We start from the raw sequence: 14,108 nt of genomic DNA, 5'->3' as shown, positions 1-14,108 counted from the left end.
ACCTGTTAAAAGTCATCACACCTGTTGCCAAAAGCTGACACCCGACCCAACAACCAATCAGAGCTGCTGGTGTCTTCACATAGCCATAGAAGGGCTTCTCACTCCAGCACTCTCCGCCTCACCACTCCTCATCACCCTACTCATCCTATATGTTTTCCCCTTCGCTAATAGCCCAGTGCTTTATCTGTGCCCTGAAGTATTTTATTGCCCCGCTGCTTAAAGTCATCAACCGTTGCTCCAAATCGGGCTTCCATGACATCATCACTATATAAGACGCATCAAAGACTAATGATCATTGGGAAAAAAAAGAGCCGCTAACCCAGTGCTCAAAGACACAGGTATGAAGAGCTGCTATGGAAATAGTCTTTGGGGAATATGCTAATATGAGACTTAAACAAAAACACTGTGGTGCTGTTCGCTTATTTAATATTATGCAGAAAATATTCAACCATCATTATCATTCTTATATTAAAACTATTCAAATTTTCAAGTAACAAGGATCTTCAGCCTGATAAGAAATAATAAATTACTTTAAATCTACAGCGATTGTATTGACCCTGTTTACACAAGTACATTTTATTGCCATTAATTAATTAATAATATGTTTTATATTTGTCAACCGATGTAGTTACAAATAAAAAAGAAACTGTGGACAGAATGAAATGGGAAGCCAGTTGAAGGTAGAAAAAGAAAGGGGAGCGAGGCCCAAAAAAAACATTAACTACAAATTACTACAATGTGCTACAGCCAGCTACTGCTACAGAGTGAGCACTGTAAATATGAACGCAAAGAATGATAAAACAAATGACAGGAAAAACTGCTAAAAAGATGTGTACGCTCGCTTGGCTCAGTGTCTTTCTCTGTGGCCCCTTTGGAGGCTTGCTCCTAATTAAACTCCTTCTTCATGATGCTCCCTCATGACTTGACTTGTCACAGGGCCTGTATGAAGCAGGCACAGCATAGACGTGGCGTCCTACATACTTAGACACCCGTCTCAGTTCTGCACCCTCAGCTATAGGCTGGCCTGCACTTTGCCACAGGACGCGGTGATGAAGGCACAGTAAGGCAACCTGGGCTAGACTGAAATAATCACCGGTTATCTCAATGGCAACAATGGCTGTTGTTTGGAGTTAAGATTTGCGGGGTCCTTTATTTTCTACTTGCAGAAAAAATAAAATTTTAGACTTATTTCTTGGGGTGTGGGTGATGATTTCATGTAGCTCTTGAGAGAAAACTGTGGAGGGTATTTGGGTGTGAGTTCTGGGTGGCCCCAGGGGGTCTGCTAGGGACAGCTGACGCCTGCACAGAACTCCTGCCATACCAGGATCCGTCTGCTCGGCATTCTGCCACCCTGCTCACCCTCTCTATCCCTCTATCTGTCTTTCTGCCTCCATCTTTGTGTCTCAGTCTGGTGCTCAGTCTGTCTCACTACCTTTCTGCAATACTAACACATCTCGACAAAAGCTGAGTCAAAACACTGTTGGCTTGATGGGTACTTCTCTATTTCTGATAGGGTCAGGCTGGTTGAGGGGTTTTGTTTGGAAAGAGCTGACCATTCCCCTCTGCAGTTATCTTGGCAGTGGCTGAAGGGTATGACACATTCAATATTGTGTTTATGGCCATTGGCGACAGCACGACCAGTGAATGTTTCTCAGTGTCTTCTGCCCAATGGCTGACAGCACCAGTGCAAAAACCCTCAACAAAAACAAGCAGTTTATAATAGAGCTTTTATATTTCTGCCAACACTGTATGGTCTTCAGAATACACACCATTGTAAGCTAAACCAAAACTTATAACGGATTTTGTTTAGTACTAAGGCACAGAGGGTTTTACCCAATAAATGCAGCAGTTTACGGTTGCATTGCGTTTCAGCAGCTGACGGAAAACAAGTCGCTGACAGACAATTTAAAAGCATTAATACCTGTGCCGCTTATGGTTAATCATGTTTGCTGTGCTGTTGAAATATAAAAAAAACGGTACTGGAATGAACAGCTTTTGTCTCGCAGGCTCTCAGCCCGTTTTTTGTCACACAGTTAAAAATGGCAAAGAAACAGACAGATTCACTTTGACTGTCAGAGATACTCCTTGAGAAATGTACAGACCCTGCCTTTATAATGTATGAGTGTTTGCTAGGTGTGACCACAGAGTGCACCAGCAGTACCCACGAGAACCTTTTCTGTAGCTGGTTTAACACCTAAAAGTCAATGTGGAATTTAAAATGGCACCCGAGTAATCTTAAAGAAAATGTCCTCCAAAGCTATGGGCTTTGATAGTTAAATTGATATTTTTTTATTCACAAAATGAAGAAAAAGTGTGGAGTACATTTTATCTGAATGGTATTCACACTAACTCACAAACCTAAAAGATAAATCATTATCATTTTGTGTGTAAAAGGTGAAAAAAGTTTTGAAAACCACAGGACGACTGGGAGCGCTCTCACTTTTTACCAATTGACTAACTCAATTCCATCAGAGCAGATTGGTAAGGAGCAGTGTGGCTTGGTGTCAGTAGGGGTGAGGCAGTGGGGGGAAATACTGTCCCTTCCCATCACAAATAACAAAATGGAAGTGGTCATGAAGTGAACCTGCTGGAGCCCCCCCCCCGGCACCACTGCACAGTAAGCGCACTAGTGGCCTTGCTGGCAGCACGCAGGGATATAATAGTATGTTTGAGATATGCTCTCATTCTCCTTGTTTTTGTCTTTTTCTGTCTGTCTGGCTCAGTCTTACTTGCTCTCGTTTTCTGTCTCTCCCCCACTCTCCCTCTTTCTCTGTCCCTCTTTCTTTCTCTCTGCTTTTCAGAGTGGAGGGAACATCAGAGGGATCAGGCTGGCTTAGTTTATTAGAAGCAGATGGCAGACCAAAGGCAAGAAGGCCACAGTTTCATGAAGCGTGGTTTGAACATGCCAGGGCCATGTCGAGGGGCATGCCCATGGATGATGGCTGCATGGTGTGTGTGTGAGTGAGTGAGCATTTGGGAGGAGATGGTTGATTTTGTAGGTTACCAATCTAAAGAGTGGAACCCCCAAATCACAGTCTGTCCCTCCCTGCTTTTTTCAGTCAGCGTCTGTGCATCCCTATGCACTAGTTGGGGCAACATTTGTAAAAAATATTGCATCAATGACTTTTCAGTGATTTGGTGGCTTTGAAGCCCCTTACTCCTGCGGTGCCCTGCTGCTCTATAATCTCGAAATCAAACGCTGGCGCCTGGCGTCCATCATCCCTGGGCAAAGGGGTCGTGTAGCTCATAGCGCTGGTTAACTGTGTAATTACTAGCTGTTTAGGGGATTACTAGATAGCCTGAAAATTTTGAAAGGAGGTGAGAAGTAGAGCAAAAATGGAAAAAAGTGTTAAAGCAAGTGAGAGGGAAAGAAAGCTGCACAACACGGTGCCTCCAAACTGTGGCATTTTGGCAGCGCATGTGCTAAAATCGCCATTAAGAAGAGCCCGCTCGCAGACAGACAGCCAGTACACAGCACAATACCAGATGGTGCAGCGTTTCCCATATGGAAGAGACCCACACTAAGCACATGTCAGAATCCAACACTGTTTGCTACAGCAGCATCCCAGCCCTGGGAACAAAGTGGTCATTCAGACTAGTCACTACACTGTATAATTACCCAGATAGACATTATTAGACACAATGCCAGCTCAGTCAAACTGGATAAAGAGGGCACTTATGTCTGCGCCCTCAACCTAGCCATCTTTCATCCCGTCTACGCTCCAGTTGCATAATGCGTCTCTACGAAAATAAGAGATATAGGGAGATTGTTTACGTGTTTTTCTGACTGATCACTTTGCCAAGACCAATCATATGAGGAAAACACAAATTTTCAAATATCTTCATATTTGCTTTACTTTATTCATACTCTGTAATGACATATGAGCTGTTTTATGTAATGTCACACAAGTCAATATATGACTTGATATTATCAATAAATCTTTCCACTACACACTAGTAGCACCTAAACCGACTTAGGGGGGCAATGGGTTAAACTTCAAATCAGGCCACCTTCTAGTCCTTCTTTGTCCGTCCACCAATCGTCACTTATCGTCTTTTGTCTCTCCGTCTCTTATCGCGTGGTGCCACAGCAGGAAAAGGGAGCCTGAGGGAGGCCTTGAGTAACAATGACCAGCCGGTTGACCTCTATACTGTGACCTTGAGTTTCCACACCCTGCCCAAGCGGCAATCATGGCAGGGTAGGGAGGAGGGGGGCGCGAGGCGAGGCCAGGGGGGAAGCTCTAGGCAGGGCAGGGAATGCCATCTATAAAAATAGATCTTCATTATTCTGGATTTTCCACAAATAGTTTCAAAGAACAAGGCATCATTTCATCTTAATGGCTGGCGTGAATTGTTTTGGGCTGTGTAGTGGAAAAGCATTGGCTTTTGGCAGCGTGGCCTCAGAAGTGGCCTGCCTTGTTTCACCACTCTGCACCATGGGGACCACATATTGGCACATTTCAAACGGTCTATTTTTAAAAAGCCCTTTTGTTGTTGTGTGAGTACCTCAGACTTCCGCTTAAGTATACTGACCTTGGAAAAAAAAAACACCTCTGACAAAGATCCAAGTGCTACTTAGTTTCTTGTCTGAGGTTCTGCTTTTCTGGGTAGAGCGGGGCGTTTGATGTGGAAGAAAATGCTGAGCCTGTAGATCATATACATTATCTGTCATCTTGTTTTTGGCCTATTTCTAAAAAAAAAGGGGAAGAGGCATATAGTCGTCTATAAAATACGAACTCAGTTAACTTGCTCTCTTTACGTCTGGGGCTCTCACCGCAGACAGATGTTTTCTAGTGTGGCATCCACAAAGTGGCACACTAGGAAATGGTCAATGCAAACAATTTACAGCTATATGAGGAGACTTGGATGTGTGAGGACGACAACTCTCTGGATTTCCCCGATATCATAATGGTACCAGATGATTAAAATAAAGTACATCAATGATATAACTTTCCAGAAATATATTTCCTGTAATAAAAAAAGAAAAAACCACACAGGAAGCCACAGCTTGGCCAAATCTGTGTGTTTGTGTGTGTGTGCGTGTCGGGGGGTACAGCAACAAGTGAATTAATATCTTCTTTATCCAAAGAATCAAATGTTTATAGGCACAACAGGGTCACTGAGTGTTGGTCTTATGCATGTGGTCGCCGAGGGCAACTCGTCATGGTGGATCTTCAGAGAGAGAGAGAGAGAGAGAGAGAGAGAGAGAGAGAGAGAGAGAGAGGCTGAATGAATACCCTGACAATTCGCTTACTCACTCCTCTGTTTCAAAAACAACCCCCACCCACCATGTTTCAGACACAAGGAAGGGGGGGGGAGTGAAAGAGAGAGAGAGAGAGAGAGAGAGAGAGAGAGAGAGAGAGAGAGAGAGCGATTCCAGGCCTATTCTTCTACCCTCTCCCGGCGAGGACCGCGGCTAGGAAACTATTTTTAGCTTCACCACAGACTATTTTTAGATCACTACGACTTTTTGAAGCATTTATTAGGAGAAAAAAAAGAGCACATCAAATAGAAGAGCGTGATGGTGGTGGTTGTTTTGGGGGTGGTGCTTTATTTTGACCATCTAACACTTTATGTGGTGAGTTTTAGTACACGTTGCCAATCACACTGAAGTGTGAGAAAAATATAGTGCCTGAAAGTAAATATAGTTGGAGGAAAACATGGGCAACTGTTTCCCTTGGTTTTTCTCTCTGCTTTTTGTCTGTTCAACCTTTTTCCTCTGTGCAAGCTTTAAGTCCACGCTGAAGAGGACAGAGCATTGTGTGGACAGGAAAAGGAGGAGGACAAAGGCAGACTTGGTAAAGCTCATGACACAAAGTTTCACAGACAGCCCCAGAATAGACCCTGTCACGTTTTTTACACTTTATTGTTTTGTAGATTAAACTGTAAACTGATCAAATTATCATTGTTATAATAACCCATAATGATTATGTGAAAAAACGAATTTCCTTAAAATCCCATGACGGTTCACTCTAGGGATGGTATTGGACAGGTGATAGTGCCAGAAGTTCGCCAGACATTGTGTTTGGACTTTGAATGTTTTTCCTGATGCTCTCCGATTCCTCTAAATGTCATTTGGCAAACTACACCCAAGCTGTCATGTGCCCTTTTACGCAAAGTGGCTTCCGACCAGCCACTGTACCATAAAGGCTTGACTGATGGAGTGCGGTTGAGATGGTCTGGCAGGTTCTCTCATCTCTGTGGAGAACTTCCGAAGCCCTCATAGAGGGACGGTTGGGTTCTTGGTCACCTCCCAACCTAAGGCCCTGGTTACACAGTTTGGACAGAAGGCCAACTCCAGTGGTCCTAGTGGTTCCAGACTTCTTGCATTTCACAATTACTGAGACCACTGGGCTCCTGGGAACACTCAGAGATTTAGAAAGGGATTTGTATGCTCACCCTGATCATGAGAGAGGTCAACTGAGAGTTCCTTGGACCTCATTGTTTTGGTGTTACCCTGGGGCCCTTATGTACCGATATGCATGTCCTGTTAATTCAGTTTGCCACAGATTGACTCCAATCAATTTTGGACTCATCTTCAAGATAATTAAAGCAAGCACGGTTTACCTGACCATAATTAATTAAAAAAGAAGTGCCCAAACAGTGTAAGTGTAGTCTGATGGGCAAAAGTGGCATTTTCATCCATTCAAATGTAAAACACATTATGTGCAAAAGGGACAGGGTCTGAACACTTTCTGAAAAAACTGTGTAGCTTGTACATTTGAAACTTTTTGTAACTGAGTGTAACTCTGTGAAATATTTTCAGAACCAACTCTGCCCTTGTTGTTGAGGGTGTAAACATCAACAAGAACAGAGGGTGTGTGTGTGAAAAGTTATTGACAGTGGAACAGTTTCCCTCGCCCACTCTTCAACTTGTAATTAACACAAACTCAACCCCACATACTGTACATACTGGCACCTTTTTTTTGAAGATGTGCTGTATCATGTATGTGGCCTGTCATCCGAGTCTTTGTTTTAACAAACTGCTGTAGTATTAGCTTGCCAATGTCATAAGGTTAATTTACTTAGTCAGTCAAAGCAGCTTCAGACCTTAATCCTCCAGGAAAAACAAGCCATGTCGCCGATCTCCCTCTTCACTACTAAACACTGAGGCCCTGTGATTGCCGTGGCAACCCCGCCCCCGTCCTCCACCGCACGTTACACCACATGCACCCGAAACGACTCCGCGCAAAATTACTGTGGACAACTGTAGAACAGGAGATATGATACGACTCCCTTATTTCTCTTGGATGCAAACACATGTAGAAGTCATTGAGGATAAATTAGTGAAGGCATTCAAGCCGGAGTAATTATACAGTCTTTGAGAGGCATGAGAAGAAGTCATTCAGTGAGCTGATCAGCACAGAAAACTCCTTAAGGCTAATGTTCTCCATGCTGTTTAGAAACCAAATAAGCATATAGAATAGCTTGCATGCTGGAAAATATTTTCACAAGAGTGAGGCAGAACATTAGCACACTGGCACTTCAGAGACGGGGATCACATGTCCCGTCAACTCGCAAGACTATAATGAGAGAGCAGAGAGAAAGGAAAGCGTTTAAATTAATAAAGTGGGACATTTTTGAGGTAAATGACAGTGAAATCGAACGAATTAGTCTCTGCTATTTAAAGTGTGTGAAAAATCCATTTAGTTTTATTTTTGGCCAAAAGAAACAACATTGTGTAAGGCCTGCGAGGAAGTGGTGTGGATCTGCTATATTTTCTTTTGCCTTCTCCCAGACCTGCTTGATTTTCCTTTCTCTTTATGTTCCTCTCCCCCCTCCTCCTCTCTCTCTCTCTCTCTCCAGTGGACTGTCACTGGGCTGAAATCACACCTGTGCTTCTCACACATCTCGGCACATGGGTGAAACATACGCAGGGTGAAACATGGTGAGGGAGCTTTGCTGAATCTCATTAGCCAAGCGGGTAGTCATTAACAGAATGACCTTTGGAAATAATTACCAGCCTTCCTCCCCTCCATCCCTCTTTCCCTCCCTCCTTCTCTCCTTGCGCTCATCCATCCCTCTGCCACCCCCCCCCCCTCCTCTCTCATTCAGTAGTTCCTTCTTGGTGAGGACAGAGGCAGAGGAAGGAGGAAATGAGTCGAGGATAGGTCGGGAGGCAGGTCCCTGCTGCTGCTGCTGCTGCTGCTGCTGCTGTTTAAGATTACAGGGTGATCTGAACTTTGAGATTAGGTTAATCTGCTGGAAATGGGATTGGCCACCAGCCTTTCCTCTGGTTGGTAGGCAAAGCAGGCAGGTCAGCTCAATACCAAGAGCCATGTGCCGGTCCATGTGATACTTGAGCCAACAGCATGATGGTGTGCCGCGCTGGGTGAGGTCATCGCAATGCCGTCAGCTCCACAGGGTTCAAACCGATTGTCACCATGCATGTACATATGCATACACCCATGCAGTGCAGTCAGGACTCACTTAGCTACATAGGCCAAACCTACTTGTGTTTATGTGTGTGTTAGCTTAGATTCCGTATACCCATAAACAATTGAGCAGTTTTGCCGCGGCTGTATCCTGGCATTGAGAGGATATCGCTCCCTGTCGTTGCTCACTCACTAACCCTTTAGTTGTTTCACAAACCTGTGTTCTTTGTTTCAACAGAGGGGAAAATAAACACATTGTGGAACAGGGGATTTGGCACAGCCCAAGTGTGTTGTTGGATTTGGGGCTGTTCAATCACAGCGAGAGCCAGCCAGCGCTGCTTAGGTTTGGGCTTGATCTGCAATCATCGAGAGGGGAAAGAAAGGACTCTTTCATGTGCTATTGCAATTAACAACCCCCACACTGGCATAATAAATCACCAATAAGAGCTCAAAGTGATTATTCCTAAGCAGAAATAAGGAAAAGAGGGAGAGGAAAAAGGGGAGAGATGGATCTTTTCTCATGTCATTTCCCAACAAAGCTTCCCATTTCTCCTCTAATGCTGTTCACATGTCCAGGAAACCGGCCTGGCAGGCAGCGAGTATAGGAAATCTATCTGCGTGTTTGACTGTTTTATCTGGAGCCAGACTCGGAGTGTACTGTAGACCTGCCAGGACAACACACTTTGGACCCCGCCCTCGTACATGCAGTGATGGAGGATCACTGGATGATCTGTGTTTGATTTCATCATCCTACGTGAAGGTATACGAGCACCGATGTCTCTTTGAACAATTAGCATTAATTAAGAGAACCTCCCCACTTGTTTATGTAACAGCAGATAACGGTGCATACTATGTGTTTTATTACAGTCTCCTGGGGGAGTCTCTGTTGGTTTAGATACCACTGTGTCCTCCATGACAATACGCGTGTCTTGGGATTAAATGGAAGCATTGAAAACATATGAAAAAAAACACAAGACCTCAGTTTGTCACTGTGTTTATCAGATTATTATAGGTTTCTGGGTGTCATGCATTGTGAATGTGACAATAGTAGCCGTTTTTCTCCTTTCATTTTACCACTGCGCTCAGAGGAGGGTTAGCTTTGGTTTCTTGGTCTTTTGCTTTCACAGATATTTGTGGAAGTGTCATTCCCAGCAGAGACGGTTTTCAAGTGAGTCATCAGGACCTTCTTCACCACTCCTCTCTCTCTATATATATCCCTTTATGTCTTTCTATCTGTCTGTTTCTATTTCTTACATACATACACAATTTAATCCATACATATATTCAAGATACTGCTGGTAAGAAGTGGATAAAAAACAGGAAGACAGAGATGGAGTGAGAGAGAGAAAGAGAAAAGCCCTCAAGCCTCTTGTAAACATGCTGTAGCTAGAGAGGCTGTAACGCTCTCAGTGCCACTCTCTCAACAACGCTAATTATCAACCAAAGACATGCTAATTACATAGAGCTTTATTGCTAATGTAGCAGGCCTCTATGCCAGCCGCCCACACTCTGAGCTCCGCTCCCCTACCTCTGCCTCTCCTCCCACTATACCTTCAGGCACAGCAGCAGCGGAATAAGAGAGACGCATTTGTTTCTGCGTACTTCTAAAGACAAGAGCTTTCTACGAATTTTGCACCATATGTCATGTATTAGACGTCATATTTAAGGTCTTGTTGTTGCGGTAACTTTGATTTTTTTTCAACCCTACATCCAACCCTTCATCTTGTACTTGACCTCGTCCTCATCATCCTGCCAGCTCAACAGGAAGTCCACTCCTGCCTCCCCCCAAACTCAACAACCCACCCACGTTCCTGCACCTGTGACGTAGCCCAGCAGCGGCGCACAAGGCCCAGCGGGAGCGATCCAACTCCCCGCTCCCTCTCGCTCCCCCCTACACCCTCCTCCTCCTCCTCCTCCCTTGTCCATGCTAAACGTGCCAGTGTCAGCCCCGTGGCCAATCCTGTTAGCGAGCCGTAGCTAAGGCTGAAGGCCTCTTCAGATCGATTTCTCCCACTGCGAGTCGCTCAGAGAATTTGGAGCCTGAGTCCTCCAGGGATCACAGTGTAGGAAGTGCTCCACAGCACTCTCCCCCACCAGGCTCTTTAGCGTCTTCCCCTGACACAGCTGTTTACACGTTAACCATCCCCTGCTCTATAATGGAGACACAGCTAAAGAGAGAGCTTCAAAGCAGGGAGCTCTCGTCACAGGCACTTGCTGAAACATGTGACGACTCTCTTCATGGGTTCAGCTGGGGCAGGCTAATACACTGACTGAAGCGTGGCTGAAGGGCTTGGTGCATAAAGGATACCAGTGCTTATAGGCACACTGGGAATACGAGTTTATGCTAAATTGGTTAATGTAAAATATATAATGCATCGAGGATTATTCTTCATTCCCTCTGATATGGATTTCTTATAAGCCTCAAACCAAGCATTGGGGAAACAACATAGATGTAAACAGCTTTGCAGATTATTTTAAGTTTTTGAGTTGCACAATATATCTATGGAAAAACAGTTTTTTATAATCTAACCGTACAAAGTTGCAGCATAAACCACATTAATAATTCATAAAAGCCATAATAATATTAATTGAAGGGAGTAAGAGCACATGCTACATTGCAGAAGAGGACAAGTTGTGTCTAGCTGATTTATTTGTGCTTCTAAATACTTTCCATGATAATGCACCCAGTCCATTCTCTTTGTTTTCGTCATTAGGTTGGCTGTATGTTGAGTGCTGTATCGCTTGATGTATGAGCTACATTAACACACTACATATTTGACTGCAGCGGAATGACAACAGCAAATCACTGCTACCTTTGCAGTGGGGATGGGTAATCTGAGGATTGTATGCCGTGAGTGAACTTGAAGACTATAATTTCTATTATTGGGTCTCTTCCATGCGTGAGGTATTTGAAAAACAATTCAACGTGAATTAGCCGAATGGTGGATGAGGAGCTGGTGCCAAAAATAGTGGTTTCGCAGTCAAATATTTCTCAGAGTAGAGATAAGGTTTCACAAATGTTTTCACTCAACTCAGTATATCCCCATAATCAATAGTTGACAAGGTCCCTAAAACAAAATGGATTAGGGCAGTGGAGAAAAAAATAAAAGTAGAAGACAATAAAAGGAAATGACTGAATTGAGCAACATATGGTACAATATAAAGCTGTCAGACTTAAGATACTGGTGCACATGTTAGATGCACAGTATGATCCTACAGCATCTCTTTAATACAATAATGTGTTTAAACAGTGCAAATAGATACGTCCAAAGGAATGTTTGATATTCTTTTCAGTATTGGAAATAGACAAATGATCATAATTCTGACTGTGGATTGTGATTGTGTGTGAAAAAAGACTCTGTTATGATTTGATATCCCTCAATAGTTTTACTTATGCAGCATTTTGACTTTAAACCTGCTGGAATTTGTAATTATATAGAATAAAGAAAGGGGAAATGCAGGGCCAGATTTCTCCCAAAGTGAAACACATTTGTTATCAGTGTGTAAATTCAAATGGTTTGTCGTCAGGGGCAGAGTGCCATCTGGAATAGGAGTATTCCCGGAGGACGTGTCCACCCGTGGGCGTGCAACAAGCCCACAAACACCCATATGAGAAGATAAAAAACATGTCCCATGCTGTTTGATCCTGTATTTAAGTGGCCAGCCTGCACCAATACATTCAGTGCGGTATCTGTCCTCAGTTTTCCTTTGGAACATTCAGTCTTTTTTAAACATTGAGCTGATAAGGACAAAGGTAAAGACGACGTAACAAGTTAACATTTTAAACAGAATGGAGAACATTTGAACATGGTTGAGGTTTTTTATGACCTCTAAGCTAAAAGTAAATATACATTATATTATATGCATCAATATTAAAACTAGACTGCATCACATGTATTAAAATCTTGTAAAATGGGGCAGTGGGTGTATTGAATATGTATTCTGAATCATAAATGACATTTTGATGCTGGATTACGGCTATAAAATGTGCACTTCATGTAGAATTTTCAATATAGTTTATCTGGATTGGCTTATTAAATACAAAATAACCATCCTATCGCTATAAAGATTCCATGTGACGAGCAGAGAGAGAATATTTAATGTACTGTTTGATATTCATTCAGCACTATTTTGTGGGACAGGTGCAGTTTAATCTGCGAGCGTGGTGCGAGTATTAATGCATGAGCGCAAGAGCGAGGGATAAACTCTGCTGCATGAATGCATGGTTGCCTATGTGTGTCTGTGGCCCAACAGGTTTGTTAGAGGTCCAGCGTGAATGTTGCATAACAGGTTCACAGTGAGAGCTTAAGGATCCTGGAGTCTCCCTGTGTCATTTCCTGCTTTATCTACCTGCCTGCTGCCTGGCCTGCGAGGCTGCTTAACATCGCCTTGAGCCACACTGGTGACACGTGTCCAAAGCAAGTCCGATCAACGTCCTGCTCTAAGAGGCACATCAGTGGTGACAGGACACAGAGGGCAGGCGCTGGTGATCACACACCACGCGGGCAACTCTGAAAGGCCCCGGATCAGTGATTTACTTTTATATTGCAAAGTACACGCAGCGAGAAGAAGGCGATTTAAACAAACATATGTTGTTGAAGTTGTTGACATACTGTGAGTCTTATACCTTTTCTAAAAGTGATTGATATTGTGACTGAACCCTTGGGGAAGACCGACGAACTATGGGAGCAATTAATTCTTACACTATGCTAGGTGTGAAGACCAAAAGAGAGAAGTAAGGGTTGCTGAATGAGTCACAAACGCAGTAACCATCTGTCTACTTTTCCGTTTCTGTGTGTTTGCATGAGTGTGCGTGTGCACGCTCCTGTTCGCGTGAGTGCTTGTGCGCTCGTGTGCCGTCTGTGTTTTCTTGCAACTCACCTCCACAATATCAGAGTTGGTCCTGCTCTCGTGAGGCTCGTTGTACTCGGTGTATTTCAGCAGAACCTTGTCCATGTCTGTGCTGGCATACTGGAACAGCTTGTTGGTGCTGTTGAAGATGATCAGGGCAATCTCACAGTCGCACAGCACGCTCAGCTCGTACGCCTTCTTCATCAGGCCAAACTTTCGCTTTGTAAATGTCACCTGGGTAAAAGATAAGAGGACAGAGAACAAGAACGATGCATTAAAATTGTGCTTATTAAAAGGAGGAGACAGGTTTATGGGGACTTATTTTCACACCCACATTAAACAGAAAATTGCCCTTACACTCAAATCAGTCTATTTGACCTGAAATGTTTTAATCATCTAGCGCCAGTGAAAATGTCCAACCCTAGACCTTTTCATTCTGTGCTGACTGAATAAATAGAAATCTGATGTAATAACTCTTTTCCTCTAAAACAACATTAGAGGAAAAGCAAAGTCTGCTGATTGTTCAACAAACCCTGACTGTAACAGTCTATCCTCTATACCAGGAAAAAAGAAAAAAAAAAAGAAGCTGGGCTTGCATTTAAGGAACTGAAAACACTGTGTCTCAGACAGATAACGGTACGGAAGATCGGTTATTTCTTCTACATCAAAGCGTACAGAGGTTCATCACAGAGCATATATGTGAGGTTAAATTCATCACCTTCAAATGACCCGAACGTGCTTGGTGCATAAAACCTGCTTTGTGCACCCAAGTAATGCCCATAGACTATTTTAATCTAAAAAAAAACCCAAACAGGCGAGACATACCATTTTCTCACAGTGATATTAACACACATTGTTCTGTTGCCCAATTAACTGCCTCAT

At 43.5% G+C, this 14,108-nt stretch overlaps 1 protein-coding gene across 23 annotated transcripts in view; it reads right to left on the bottom strand.

The window, feature by feature from the left end:
• mef2cb (myocyte enhancer factor 2cb) overlaps window positions 1-14,108 on the bottom strand; it is a 72,749-nt gene that overhangs the window by 17,959 nt on the left and 40,682 nt on the right. For all 23 annotated transcript variants that reach the window (XM_035166888.2, XM_047341522.1, XM_035166893.2 and 20 more), the window contains one exon: window positions 13,257-13,460. In XM_035166888.2, coding sequence (XP_035022779.1) covers window positions 13,257-13,460 — 204 coding nt within the window. The remainder of the gene's footprint in view (window positions 1-13,256; window positions 13,461-14,108) is intronic.

Source organism: Hippoglossus stenolepis, chromosome 9 (assembly GCF_022539355.2).
Source record: "Hippoglossus stenolepis isolate QCI-W04-F060 chromosome 9, HSTE1.2, whole genome shotgun sequence".
NCBI classification, from domain to species: domain Eukaryota; kingdom Metazoa; phylum Chordata; class Actinopteri; order Pleuronectiformes; family Pleuronectidae; genus Hippoglossus; species Hippoglossus stenolepis.
Note: the sequence above shows the minus strand (reverse complement) of the source record. Positions and strands in the feature narration are given on the sequence as shown.